General features: G+C 35.1%; 1 protein-coding gene across 6 annotated transcripts in view; it reads right to left on the bottom strand.

Moving 5' to 3' along the window:
• The window catches only part of ATG4C (autophagy related 4C cysteine peptidase), a 94,111-nt gene that overhangs the window by 24,186 nt on the left and 55,679 nt on the right, over positions 1–14,246 (bottom strand). For all 6 annotated transcript variants that reach the window (XM_039255299.1, XM_039255295.1, XM_039255294.1 and 3 more), the window contains 3 exons: positions 13,283–13,419; positions 7,859–7,937; positions 7,127–7,203 (listed from right to left, as the gene is read on the bottom strand). In XM_039255299.1, the coding sequence (XP_039111230.1) occupies positions 7,127–7,203; positions 7,859–7,937; positions 13,283–13,419 (293 nt within the window). The remainder of the gene's footprint in view (positions 1–7,126; positions 7,204–7,858; positions 7,938–13,282; positions 13,420–14,246) is intronic.

Raw genomic sequence — 14,246 nt, 5'->3', positions numbered from 1 at the left:
ATCATTTCAGGGGCGCCTGGGTGGCTCAGTTGGTTAAGCATCCAACTTTTGATTTTGGCTCAGGTCATGAGATTGAGCCATGTCAGGCTCCACACTGGGCATGAAGCCTGCTTAAGATTCCCTCCCTCTTCCTCTGCCCCACTTGCGTGCACCTTCTAAAAAAAAAAAAAAAAAAAAAGCTAATTGGGGCAGCCAGGTGGCTCAGTTGGTTAAGCATCCAACTTCAGCTCAGGTCATGATCTTACAGTTCTTGGGTTCGAGCCCCGCATAGGGCTCTGAGCTGACAGCTAGCTCAGAGCCTGGAGCCTGCTTCAGATTCTGTATCTCTCTCTTTCTCTGACCCTCCCTGCTCATGTTGTCGCTCTCTCTCTCTCAGAAATAAATAAAAAACATTACAAAATTTTTTTAAAAAAGCTAATCATTCCAACGTTCTGGTGCTTTGCTTAAAAGATTTTTTTTTAAAACTGCTTGAATGCTCAAAGATCTTGTCCTTAAAAATCACTGATGCTACTACCAAAGTCTGTTTTGGTATGTATAAAAAAAGGTTGTATGTAAAAAGGGAAGACCATAAATATATATATATATATATATATATATATAGTCATATTTATTTACATTTGTATAAATAAACTCTGTAAGGATATACCAAAATTGGGATGCCTGGGTGGCTCAGTTGTTTAAGCATCCAGCCCTTGGTGTTGGCTCAGGTTATGTGGCACTGATGAGATCATCAGGTCATGATCTCACGATTCATGAGTCCAAGCCCCATGTCAGGCTCTGCTCTATCAGCACAGAGCCTGCTTGGGATTCTCTCTCTCCCTCTCTTTCTACCCCTCCCCTCTCAAATAAATAAAAATTTTTTTTAAAAGGATATGCCAAGTTTACAGGAGAGAGACAGAACTGGGCAGATGGGAGACGGGTGTGAGAAATTCTTTGTTACATATTTTATATTTTTTAATTAAAGAGTAAGCTCAATTAAGAAATGATCGAAGCTGAATTTAAACTCAAACTTAAAATGTCCCTACATTTAATGCCTAAAACAATGGTATTTTAACTTGAAATTATCTATTAAAATACAGAAAAACATAGGCTTTCGTGTTTATGTTCATGGTGAATCAGTCAAAATCACTCTTTCCTCTCCCCATATACCCTAGTAATCCACTTAGTGTCCGATATTATCACTAGAGAATATGCAAAATACATGCATTCAAGCTGCATTTTTCCCTTATAGATAGTTCAGTCATATATTAGATTCAAATCCAATGTCATTCCAGTAAATACAGACCAAAGAAATGTATTTTTAAAATTATGACTTCTATAAAATGCTTAACTAATACTTACTATAAATTTTTTTAAGGCACCCAGGCGCCCCTTACTATAAATTTTTTTAATGTTTATTCATTTTTGAGAGAGACAGCATGAGTGAGAGAGGGACAAAGAGCATGTGGGGGCAGAGGATCTGAAGCAGGCTCTCAGCTGACAGCAATGAGCCTGATGCAGGGCTTGAACTCATGAACCACGAGATGGTGACCTGAGCTGAAGTCGGGTACTCTATCTGTTGAGCCACCCGGGCACTCTAATACTTACTTTATATAGTGAGATCCAACCTTTGAACCTCCAAAGTACCAGTGAAAACAAGTATTGTCTTAGTTGGACATTTTACAAAACTGTTTCACCTGCTTAATTATCTATTTTATTGAAAGCAGATCTAGAGTGGCACAGAAGAGCTACATAAACGTGTTAGTTAACAATATACAGGAGTATAAGAGGTCTGTGTGTAAGGCATAGACCCCTCTAGTTCATACTTACAAAAAGTTATTCTACCTATAAGATATCTAAAAAATAGTCACTTACCCAACTCCTTCCAAATCCAGTAATAAGGAATTTTATTTAGTTTTTACTACTTAAGGTTAAGTAAGAAGGGTCAAAAGTTTGTACAAGGTCCAACAAAGGATTTTTAAACTCAACTACAAGGATCTCCTACAGTATGCTGTATTACTGTTTTCATGTAAGAACCAGTAAGACTAAAACTAATAAGCTTAGTGCGATTTCACTGTATTGTCTCAGTCTTCATAGACAGTAATGACAAACACTACATTGTTATTCATGGTTGTTTTGGTATCTACAAAGAACTTTTTAAATTATTCACAAAAACACAGGTATAAATCTCTGATCACTGAAAAATGATACTGCTATTGGGTGTTAGTATATGGTAGTAGGACTCGTATTACAAAGAGGCATTTTATACCATTAAACTTAAAATTATATTTTTTGGTTCACTTTTTTTTTTTAATTTTTTTTGCATTTATTTATTTTTGAGAGACAGAGCATGAGCAGGGGAGGGGCAGAGAGAGAAGGAGACACAGAATGCGAAGTAGGCTCCACGCTCTGAGCAAGTGTTCAGCACAGAGCCTGATGCAGGGCTCGAACCCACAAACCGTGAGATCATGACCTGAGCTGAAGTCGGACACCAAACCGACTGAGCCACCCAGGCGCCCCATTTTTTGGTTCACTTCAGAAGGTTCTGAAGTCAAACTAACATTAATTTATAACTCAGAATCATCTGTTTGTTACAGAACAAGTTAGACCTTAAATTATTTTCCCAAGGGCATTACACAGCTATATTCACTTTGTAATAATTCTTTCAGCTCTGTACTTATGATTTCTTCTTTAATATTTAAAATTCTGATGATTGGTAAGAGTAGCACCTTTTTTTTTTAAAAAAAAAGCACTTTTATTTAAGTTTATTTTGAGAGAGAGAGAGTGCAAGCAGGGGAGGGGCAGAGAAAGAGGGAGAATCTGAAGCAGGCTCCACACTGTCAATGAAGAGCCTAAAGAGGCACACTGTCAGTGACCTGTGCCTAAACAATCGGGACGCTTAACTGACTGAGCCACCCAGGCGCCCCAAGAGTAGCACTTTTTACTTTATGAACACATTTTAGGGAGTATTTGCTATACATCCTTCTGTGACAATGAAATGTGTTTCTGAAAAAAACTAATTATGGTAAGTCAATTCCCATTTATTTCATTTTTTAATACATTATTTATTCACTGCCTCAACAAATAGTTATTAGGCATCTACCAAATGCCAGGCAGTGTTGTAAGCTTAGTTTTTGGAATAGTGGTCTCTCTTACCTGGACATAGAAACAAAGCTGAAACAAATACTTTTAGGTGTAGCTCTGCTATTCTGGTGATTTAGATGGAGCTTCCTGAGATAGTTAAGAGAATACCCTTACTACAAAGCACCTCCTACTAAATGCAGTTCACATGTGTAATTCATAAAGGGTACATCTTTCATTGATGAATTCACTCATCCATCTATCTAATCACATCACATCATTCTCATAGCTTTAATGCCACTGTTCTCTGAATTTACTAGGATAGATTAAAATAATCACCAATGCATGGACCTCCTAAAGTCTGAAACTTGAAACTGGGGGCCCAGGAATCACAACAGACTAATACATGTATTTATAAAGCCTTACTAACAGAATATTAAATATTTAGCCAAATATTGCCTTAATAACAGAATAGAATTTGTTATTTGTAAGAGTTAGAACCAGTCATTCTGAAAGTGTATCATAAATAACATGACACAATAGTCTCTGGTTCAAGAAATATTACACACACACACACACACACACACACACACACAAACACACACGAAAATATGTATCTTCTAGTCCTCCCCTCCCAACAATTGATACTCTGCCTGAACCAATGACAATGGGAACCCACAATTCAGCATACCCTAACTGCAAAAGTCCATTTGAGTTCTCCTCATTCCCTAATTTCAACTTGTTTTTTCACAACTATTTTCCTTAAGGTAATTCATGCTGCTCCTTTAAACCCCATTCTTTATATGAAAATTATAGACATATATACATAGATGACTACTTGTATTCACTTTACAATGTTAAAACCTCAGTGAAGATAAAGATGGAGGAAATTCTCTTCTTCAAATAATATATGAGAATATATTTTACAAGAAAGTGTCACAAGAATGGAAAAATCGGGCCGTCTGGGTGGCTCAGTCATTAAAATGTCCGACTCCTGATTTCAGCTCAGGTCATGATCTCACGGTAATGAGATCAAGCCCTGTGTTGCTCTGCACTGACAGTATGGAGCCTGCTTGGGATTCTCTCTCTCCCACTCTCTCTGCATGAGCATGCTTGTCTCTCTCTCAAAATAAATAAACTTAAAAAATAAAATTGAAAATTAATAAAAATATATACATAATCAAAGCATCTGTGGAACCACAGGGAAGAAAAAAATTCAAGAGAGGACTAACAATAGTACTTAGGACAGTGCCTTGCACATGGAAAGAACGCAAGTGGTAGTTTAAAAAAGAAAAATACTTGTTCTGATTTGGCTTCAAAATTTTTAAAGCTCAACTCTACAGATATAGGAATTCCATACCATAAGAACAAAAGATAGAATCTAAATCTCTTCTTCAATGTCAAATATTCAGATATTACTGTTTTCTTAAATTTTCATAATCCTATTGGATTTAAGGCACTCACACAAAATATCAAGACTACCAATGATTCTTTACATGGTGTTGGATAAAAGAGTTAAGATTTTAATTTCTCCCATCTACTGACCAAAACCAAGTATTGATCAAAGAAAGTTGCTTTTAAAAATAATTTTAATAATTGTGCTACAAGGGGTGGTTTTAGAATCTTCATATAATTACAGCAATCAACTGCAAAATTTCAAAGCATAAATATACATGACAGCATAACAAGGCAAGGATGATTAATAATACAGGGTTGTTAAAGTATCTCCACCTGGAGCATTTTAAGCTTAATTATGATAAAAAGCAAAAAGTGAAATTTTATTTCTGTACAAAGATAGACAACTTGCAGTAGTTTTATATTATACTCTCTTAGAAAAATAAATGCCTGAACTGAGAAAAATGAAAAACTGTCCAGAGGGATTATCCACACAGGTTGAGATTCTCTTCCAGCATCCCAAAAATATAAATCTAAACCCACTTTCTCAGTGTCTCAATGTATAAGAAACAAATGCTTCTGTGCATTTCAGAAGTTTCTTGGTTTCACCAAATTTTACTTTACAAAGTCTCTTAAAATAATTTCCTCTCTTCCATTCCCATGGTACCAACACCCCCACTTCAAGCTTTTATTGGCGTGCACCTGCCTCCCAATAGTGAGCTGCAGCCTTTCTAATATTGCTGGTGTAGACATAACCAGGATAGTCATTCATCTGGCTTCTTTGCAGAATCTCTTAAAATATCAGATGCATAGTCTCTACTGGTCAAAATAGTCAACATTAAGAAGCTTTTAATTTGCCTGTTTTACTTTAATACTAGAACACTACGATTAATTTTCCATCTGAATTTCAAATATCTACTTTTTTAAGGCATTAATATGGCACAGATACACAGACAGTCACAAGTCACAGATATACTGTGTAACTTAGGCATAGGAATCAGTACCACAAGGCCACAATGCAGCTGAAAGAGAATTACAACACGGTTCACATAGCACAATTCTTTTTCCTTTTTTTTTAAATTCTTTTTAATGTTTACTTATTTTTGAGAGAGAGACAGAGCATTAGCAGGGGAGGGACAGAGAGAGAAGGAGACACAGAATCTGAAGCAGGCTCCAGTCTCTGAGCGGTCAGCACAGAGTCCAAAGCGGGGCTCAAACTCAGGCATGGCGAGATCATGACCTAGGCCGAAGTCAGATGCTTAACCAAGTGAGCCACCCAGGTGCCCCATCACATAGCACAATTCTGTTGTGCCTCCCACAGTATCAATAAATCACCTAGAAATATTTATTAAGGTTTACATGCAAGATACTATGAAGGAAGAAAACAGAAAGCAAACTTTATCTCTGGCCTCAAGATACTTGTACTTTAGTTCAGGTAATAGTTTACAAAAGATGCTAGGATGTTTTATAATGTATCTTTCAGAACCAGATTCTAATCTTACAGTTTATTTTTATAATCTATCCCTTAAACACTATTAGATATATTATTAAGTAGCAAACTCTTACTAAAAGAAAATACTAAACCACATTTCCAACTTGTCAAGCCCTTGAGAATTAGGGATCCGTGCCAGTTAAGTAAGTAAAATTATTTGAAAAGTCCATAAAAGCAACAACTGGGAAAATAAGAAACAAAACCCATAAAATAATTACATATCTCACTTATGTACTCTCAGAATTTTCTAAATTGAAATACTGGAACACAGGGGCACATGGATGGCTCAGTAAGTAGAGCATGCAACTCTTAATCTCAGGGTTGTGAGTTCAAACCCCATATTGGGCATAGAGATTACTAAATAAATAAATATTTTTAAAAATAAAATTAGGAGTGCCTGGGTAGCTCAGTCAGTTTAAGCGTCCAACTCTTGATTTTGGTTCAGTTTTGTGAGTTCCAGTCACGTGTTAGGCTCTGTTAGGCACTCCAGTGCACTGTTAGTGCAGAGCCTGCTTGAGATTCTCTCTTTCTCTGCCCCTCCCCCACTTGCACTCTCTCTGTCTCTCTCAAGGTAAATAAACTTAAAGAACTTTTTTTTAATAAAATAAAAATAAAATTTAAAAATAAAATACTGGATCAGAAATGCCCAACATAAGGGAAAAGAACATACTAAGAAATCAGAGCTGAAACAATTATTAGAAACCCAACTAAGCTCTGGAGAAACTTAATGAGGGGCTAAGACTTAACTATTATACTTAAAATAAGTTAGCAGATAGTCACAAGTCACTTTGTCATTCTAACTCAACTCCATTATCTTTTTCTTTCCCACCCTTTTTTTCCTTTTTAAAAAACATGCCTAACATTTTTAAGTTCTTCAGTAATACTCAGCTGCTTATCTACAAAATTACTTGGAGGCTTGATCATTTATTTTGATAGGGCTAGGATATCTAACAAGTCAGAGACAAAGATAAATGAAGAAGAAAGTATGTCATAAATTAAAATTCAGCAACAAATTATTTAACCTTTGACCACTGTGTGGATTACAGTCTTATAAATCAGTAAAATATTACTAACTTGGAATTGTAATACCAGAAAAGCATAGCTGTCTAACACATCTCTAAATAATTAGAGTTTGCTTCATATGGTAAGAAAATAGTACCAGCTCTTTATCCATAGTACCTCAAGAGGGAAATCCTTTATGCTGACATCTACAAAAGATTGGCAGTAATGAGGATCCATGTAAATCAAACTGTCATCTACAAGGACAAAACAGAAGACAAGTAATTCAAAAAACACCTTATTATTACTCTGCTTACAATCCAATTTCTATGTAGAATAGCTGAAAAAAACTTGGGAGTAACAGCTTGCCAGACTGATATTCATTGACTGAAACATAGGTTTGCACAGGACAGATTAACTTTTGCATAATCAAATATGCTTGTATAAGCAGAATTTTTATAAAGTGATGAGACTGTCATTTAATTTTTGGTGATAAAATTACTTTCACAAACACACAATTATATTCTACAGTTTGCATATGAAAAATGTATTGCACTACTTTATCCTGACAGGAAGAACATATTGCTTGTCATTTTATCATCAAGTAGCACCACTAAAACTGGTTAAAAGTAAATATGTAAATAGCAACTGCCAGAATGTGGCAGCAATGTCTTTTCAAGTTTAGTGAGACCAATAAATTACGCCTGTTTATGCAATAACAGAAATTAAACATACATTTTACAGAATCCAATTATGTTGTGGACCAAATGACAAATGAGTGGGTATGGTAGGAGTGATGAATTTATAAGGTACTCATTTTGCTCTGTTAATCATCCTGTTTCCAATGATCCTAAATTAACTTCTGACTTTTAAAAGAAAACAATAATAAAAATATTTTCTTAAATCACTAACCTTGAAATCCTGCAAAGTAGTATGACTGTTTAGGTTTGCCACCAATAATACCCACACAATATTCAAGGCTTAAAATACCCTGCAAAAAGAAATTAATACAGATTTAGAATCATGAGGCAAATGGTAATTATTCAAAACAACCAAATTTGTATTAGCAGTATTACGTAGTAAGTAGCAGTATTAGTAGTACGTCTCATAGTTCCCAAATTTTTCACCACCAGTTTTATTTTTATTATATATGCCCCCATATTCTAAAATCCTTTTATCTACAATACTATTTTTCATTTTCTTTAAATCACTCAACAGTAACATGACTAGATCAAGTATTCTGATCAGGGTGTCACTCAACAACATTAACAACTACTATGTACCAGATACAGAAATAAATAAGGTCACCATATAAAGGCATACAACTCCTACCAAAACCAAAACACTTGCCCTTTCAGTTAGCTGGTGCAGCCTTATCGTGATCAATATAGTATTTTCATCAAGTTTTTAAAATACTAGAAATAGTTCTTAGACCTTATTACTCTTTTCACTGAACTTTAAGTCTTAGAATCCCAAAATAAAACCATTCTCTAATCAACAGCATTCACTTGACCCATTATTATTTGGAATAAACATAAAGATAAATGAAAACAATATAATGTAAGGCAAATAATAATTGTTATTAAAGCCAATTTTATTTAGCAATCATAAAATGTCAGGGATACCTTAGTAAATTATTTAGTATGCCTCTCAGCCTCTACTCTAAGTATAGAACTCTATTTAAGCTAGGCAAAATATTTTTTTTCCTTTTTAGAGTGAGAGAGAAAGCAGGAGAAAGAAGGGGGAGAAGAAAGAGAGAGAGAGAGAGAGAGAGAGAGAGAGAATCTCAAGCAGGCTCCACACTTAGCATGGAGCCCAATACAGGGTTCGATCCCACAGCACTGAGATCATGACCTGAGCTAAAATCGAGTCACATGCTCAGCTGACTGAGCTACCCTTGGTGCCCCTAGGCCAAATAATTCTATACCTTTTAAAAAACATGTCCAGGGGCGCCTGGGTGGCTTAGTCAGTTAAGCGTCCGACTTTCGCTTAGGTCGTGATCTCGCGGTTCGTGGGTTCGAGCCCTGCGTTGGGCTCTGTGCTGACTGCCAGCTCAGAGCCTGGAGCCTGTTTCAGTCTGTGACTCCCTCTCTCTCTGACCCTCCCCTGCTCACGCTGTCTCTCTCTCTCTCCTAGAAAAAAAAAAATGTCCAGTGGAATCAGTTATAAACATATCTAGTGGAATCAGTTAATAAAGTCTTAATCAGTATTTTAGCGTGTATGTGTATACATATATAATTTATCATGTATTCTCAATGTAGAAATGACTAATGATGATAAGATACACATTATAAAACCCTAAGTATTAAATAATAGTTATGCTTTCCTTCTCTTAAATGACAGGATGTTTTTATATCTAGAAGATATAAAATAAAAAGTATTTGAACTAATGCTTTTTTCCCTTTAACATAATTAAACCATAAGGTGTTTTTTTTTTTTAATTTAATTATTGTCTTAAAAATATGTGGTTGTTGTGGGTTACCTGGGTTGGTTAAGTGTCTGACTTCGATCATATTCTCAGAGCTTGTGAGTTCGAGCTCAGCATCAGGCTCTGTGCTGACAGCTCAGAGCCTAGAGCCTGCTTCAGATGCTGTGTCTCCCTCTCTCTACCCGCTCCCTGACTCATGCTGTCTCTCTCTCAAAAATAAACGTTTAAAAAATGTAGTTGTTGTAAAAAGATAAAAATACACAGAATATATATTAAAAAGTAAAAATTTCCCAAAATCCAGACACTCAGAGCTTATCATCATTAACATTTGGGGGAATACCTTCTTGAACTCGAACTATGTATATCTAGATAGAGATTTATGCACACAATTCTATGTATGTGGAATCATACTACATATGCTGTTACAACTTTGGTCAGTCATTATGTCATAAACTTCTTTTCCTATCAATAAATACAGATTTCTAGTATATTTAATGGTTGTAAAATATTCTATTTTGTGAAGCTAGCCAAATGTACCTTAACATCTCCATTATAAAATTTAAGTTGTTCCTAGGTTCTCACTGTTATAAATAACCCTTTTAGAGAAAACAACAACTTTGTATATTTTCAGTCATGTGAAAATTGGAAAAGAGAACTGCAACTAAGAAAGTTAAATGAAACAGAGAAGGCATAATATAGGTTAAAATTTTAGAGTTAACAAATGCATTAAGATGAAATTATAAAGAAAATAAACAATGTTATTCTTTTTTTATTATTATTCCATGAATAGTCTATTATTTTATTGCTTTCCCCTCAAATAAAAATTCTTAGTGCCTTACTTCAACTTGAGGCAATCTGATCAGCTGACACACAATGTTTCTGACAGAGAGCCATGAGGAAGTGAAAATTCTAAGTCCCTCATAGCCAAGAAAAAAAAAAAAGTATATAGCAAGAATCATCAGTGACTCTCCTCAGCAAAAAAGAATGATTCTAAGTAGTGGAATAAAGACTCTGGTTCCTGACATCTATATTTCCTTTTCAACAGACTAGAGCGGATTTAGCAATAAATACTTAGAGGCAGATTAGGAACTAGAATGCCATTACATAGAAGAGACTGTATCTTTGGAAACCTGAAACACCTTTCAGTTCCTAAAAAAGCTTCTTCACAGCTATCTTGTGGTGAGAATTTATTGAGCTGTACCCATGAAGCAATAAATAAGACTGAAGTAATCAGTCAAAAAGAAAAGTCCTAATTTGTCTTGCTGGAGAAGGAGAACATATTAGATTTTCCTATTCCAGGTCCTTTAAATAAATAAATAAATAAATAAATAAACTTCCTGAGCTAAGAGCTGATAAAGCAGCACACCAGATTCTTTCTCCTCACAGAATGAAGCAGGGGATGGTACCATCTCTGAAAGACTGAAATTACCTTGATTAATAAATTTGAAAAATAGAGCTGAGGGGTGAATTTTGGAGAGTATAATGTACAGTGGTTTGGCAGGGAAAAATCTACAACTGCTGACAAAAGGGGAGGCAGTGGAGGGAGAGGGGGAGATGGAGTGGAAGGCGTGGAATGGAGGTAGAGGAGGTAGAGAAAGAAAAAAAGAGAAGAGGACGATTATTCTTCTTTTAGGACTATCAGATAACTATTTTTTCACTTCTAAATGAATGCCTCTTGACAAGTTATCATGTTGGCTTTTGTTCCAACCAACCCTTAAGCAAATATAACACCTAGCATATAACCTACTTCACTCAGCCATCTCGGCCATTTTTTGCTGATAATTAAAAAATTAAAATGTCTCAATAGTCAGTGCTCTCTTAGTGGACTATGTATAAAGTCAGTTGGTAGAAGCTCAAAGAAATATTACATTTTTTAAAATCCGTATTTTAGGGAAAAATATAAATAACAAAAGTTCTGGTTTTTACCAGTTTACTATTTGAACTTAAACTTATCATTTAACTTCGTTCAGTCTTTTCTGCTTTATAAAGACAAGACAGTTCCTAGCTGTTGTGAAGACAAAATGAGATATATCTGTATTAAAAGTGTTATACAAATATGAGAGTTAACAAATTAATTGTTGAGCAACTCCTGTATGCTGGGTACTGAGGATCAGTTTAACAGTTAACCATGGTTTTTTTCACTATACTTCAAGATCCAGTGAATCATTCAAGAGCATGAGGCAAGCCTACCATCTGATAAAAAAAATATTAATGGCACCAATAGCATAGCTTTCAGCCAGATGAAACATGCCTTGAAGCCATCTACAGCCCATTCCAACAGAAATAAGGGTTTGACTAAAGGAAGTCAGTTCCAAGATTGCCTCAGTTTCTAATCTTTAAATGGCAGTAGAAAAGGCAGAGGGAATCCACCCAGTTTAGACTTGGTTACAACCTACTGAGACACAGCAACATGCCAAAAGTCCCAAAACCCTCAGACTCACTAGGTGAAATGGTTCATAACTTCCCACATTCTAACATAACTCTACTAAAGAGCCCACATGTTAGAAATTAAAACCTCATTCTATCTAGCAGATTCATATATTTTCGATATATTAAAGTATTAGTACTATTAGTAAAATGCATGCTTATTTTCAATATATTATAGTATTATACTAATATATATTAATATATAATTTATATATATTTCTATAATTTATAACATATTTATATATAATATTCTAGCACACCTATATATATTCTAGCACATTCTAGCTAGAACTATATATATACATATATATAGTATTGACAAAAACTGCTCTTGATTTTTAGAAGTACCACAGTCTATAGTGAAGGCACGTGGTCCATCTATACAGACATGGACCCTAATGCTTTACATGAGGAACAAACCATTACTGAAACTTTGATTACTATATGTCATAACACTCCATTCAAAGAGGAATTCCATCTCTGGCCTTGACAAGATGAGAAACTTTATTAAAACTATGAAAATAATATAACATACTATAATCTCAACCAAAAGTAAGTATTTCAGAAGTTAAAGTTTTGTGCAAAAAGCAGAATCAGACCTATAAATACAGAGAGTAAGGGAGGTAGGGGAGATGGTCAAATGGGTGAAAGAGAATGGGAGATTCAGGCTTCCAGTTATGTAATGAATAAGTCACAGTCATGAAAGGCACAGCACAGGGAAATGTCGTTGACAGCACTGTATGGTTGCAGAGGCAGCTACACTTGTAGTGAGTATAGCATAACATAGAGAGAAGTTGAATTGCTATGTTGGTACACCTGAAACTAATGTAACATTGTGTGTCAACTACGCTTTAAGTTAAAGCTTTGTGACAACTGAATGTGTTGGTGCCCACAACAAAATAACATTAGATAAAAATAGGTCCATTTGGAAAAAAGCATTGTGTTCTCAAATAGAACAGATTTTTAACTGGTTAATATAAAGAAAACAAAGATGGAACCTTCCCCCATATGATCTTCATCAGTTCTGTCTAAAAAATATTCATCACACTTATTTACTTAATGGTGGCACAGGAAACAAATTAAGAAATAATACAGCAGTAAAAAAAAACTCAACTTTGAGTCATTATCTCAAAATAGTTTAATGTGGGTTTGATAAATAAACAAAGGTACCTGCTTTTATCAATAACAAACAGGGATAATGGGAACTGTAGACATTTACAGATTATGATTATTGGTGCATCTGTGTCTCCTTGATTAACTATAAAAAGATTAAAAGGCTTTTCACTTGGTCATAGAACATGATACTCTTTAAATCACATCTAATCTTGAAATACTGAAATTTAAAATCTCTAATGTCAATGTTTACAGTCTACAACTATAAAATCATCACTACCCATTTAATAGAAAAAAAGATTGCAAACCTTCTGTATTTTTCATATTAGCTAGCAATGCCTTAAAATATTTTAGTTCTTATTTCATACCTTTACAAAATCCAAGTAGTCGGTGTTGGTTCTTTCTCCACCAAGTCTGACAGGGATTAGAATAATAACAGCTTTGTCATCTGTATTATCAGAGGCCATGGAAGTGCACTGTTTATCAATTACATCAGAACTATAAACTGTGAAAAATATAATGAATATGTATTACATTTTATAAAAATGATTTTCAGAAACATTTTTACTCTAATCCCTCCCCCACACTGGCCAGTCATCTAATCTCTGATATCACTGTCAGTGTCTCAATGAGTTAAAAAATGTCTACCCCATTTATACATTTAGCAGATAACTTATTGAGTAGCTACTATATGGCACTAGGGCTTTACCAGTGGGAAAGAGAAAAATCCCTTTTGCCCACAGAGCATATACTGTAATATGAGGAAATAGACCATAAATAAGTAAAATATAAGATATGTCAGATGGTAATGGGTGCTCTGAAGAAAAACAAAGGGAGAAAAATGGACAGGATATGGAAAGAAATGGGGGTGGGGGGTATTTAAAATAAGGTAGTTAAGGAGGGCCTTATGAACAATATAACCTGTAGGTCAAGACAAAGTAAGAAACCAAGAAACACCAATACCTGGGGGAAGAGCATTCCAGGTATAGAGATCAGCCAATGCAAATGCCTTACGGCAGAAGCATAGCTAGCATGCTCCAGGACAAGAGGCCTGTGTCTCTGGAGGGAATTAGTAAGGGGCATTGTAAAAATTGCAGTTTTTACTTTGAGTGAGATGGGAAGCCACTGAAGAGTTTTTTAGAAAAGGAATATCCTACCTAATCTGACTTAGACTTTACCAGTGTGGTTCCTGTGTTGATAACAGACTGTAGGGGTAAGGGCTGAAGCAGAGAGAACGGTTAGAAAGAAGAGAGGTACCTGGGGGGCTCAGTCGGTTGAGCATCTGAATTCAGCTCACATCATGATCTTGAGGTCTTTGAGCTCAAGCCCCGT

This window comes from Hyaena hyaena, unplaced genomic scaffold (assembly GCF_003009895.1).
Source record: "Hyaena hyaena isolate Hyena2069 unplaced genomic scaffold, ASM300989v1 scaffold_521, whole genome shotgun sequence".
In the NCBI taxonomy this organism is placed as follows: Eukaryota; Metazoa; Chordata; class Mammalia; order Carnivora; family Hyaenidae; genus Hyaena; species Hyaena hyaena.
This window is presented reverse-complemented; position numbering and strand designations above follow the sequence as displayed.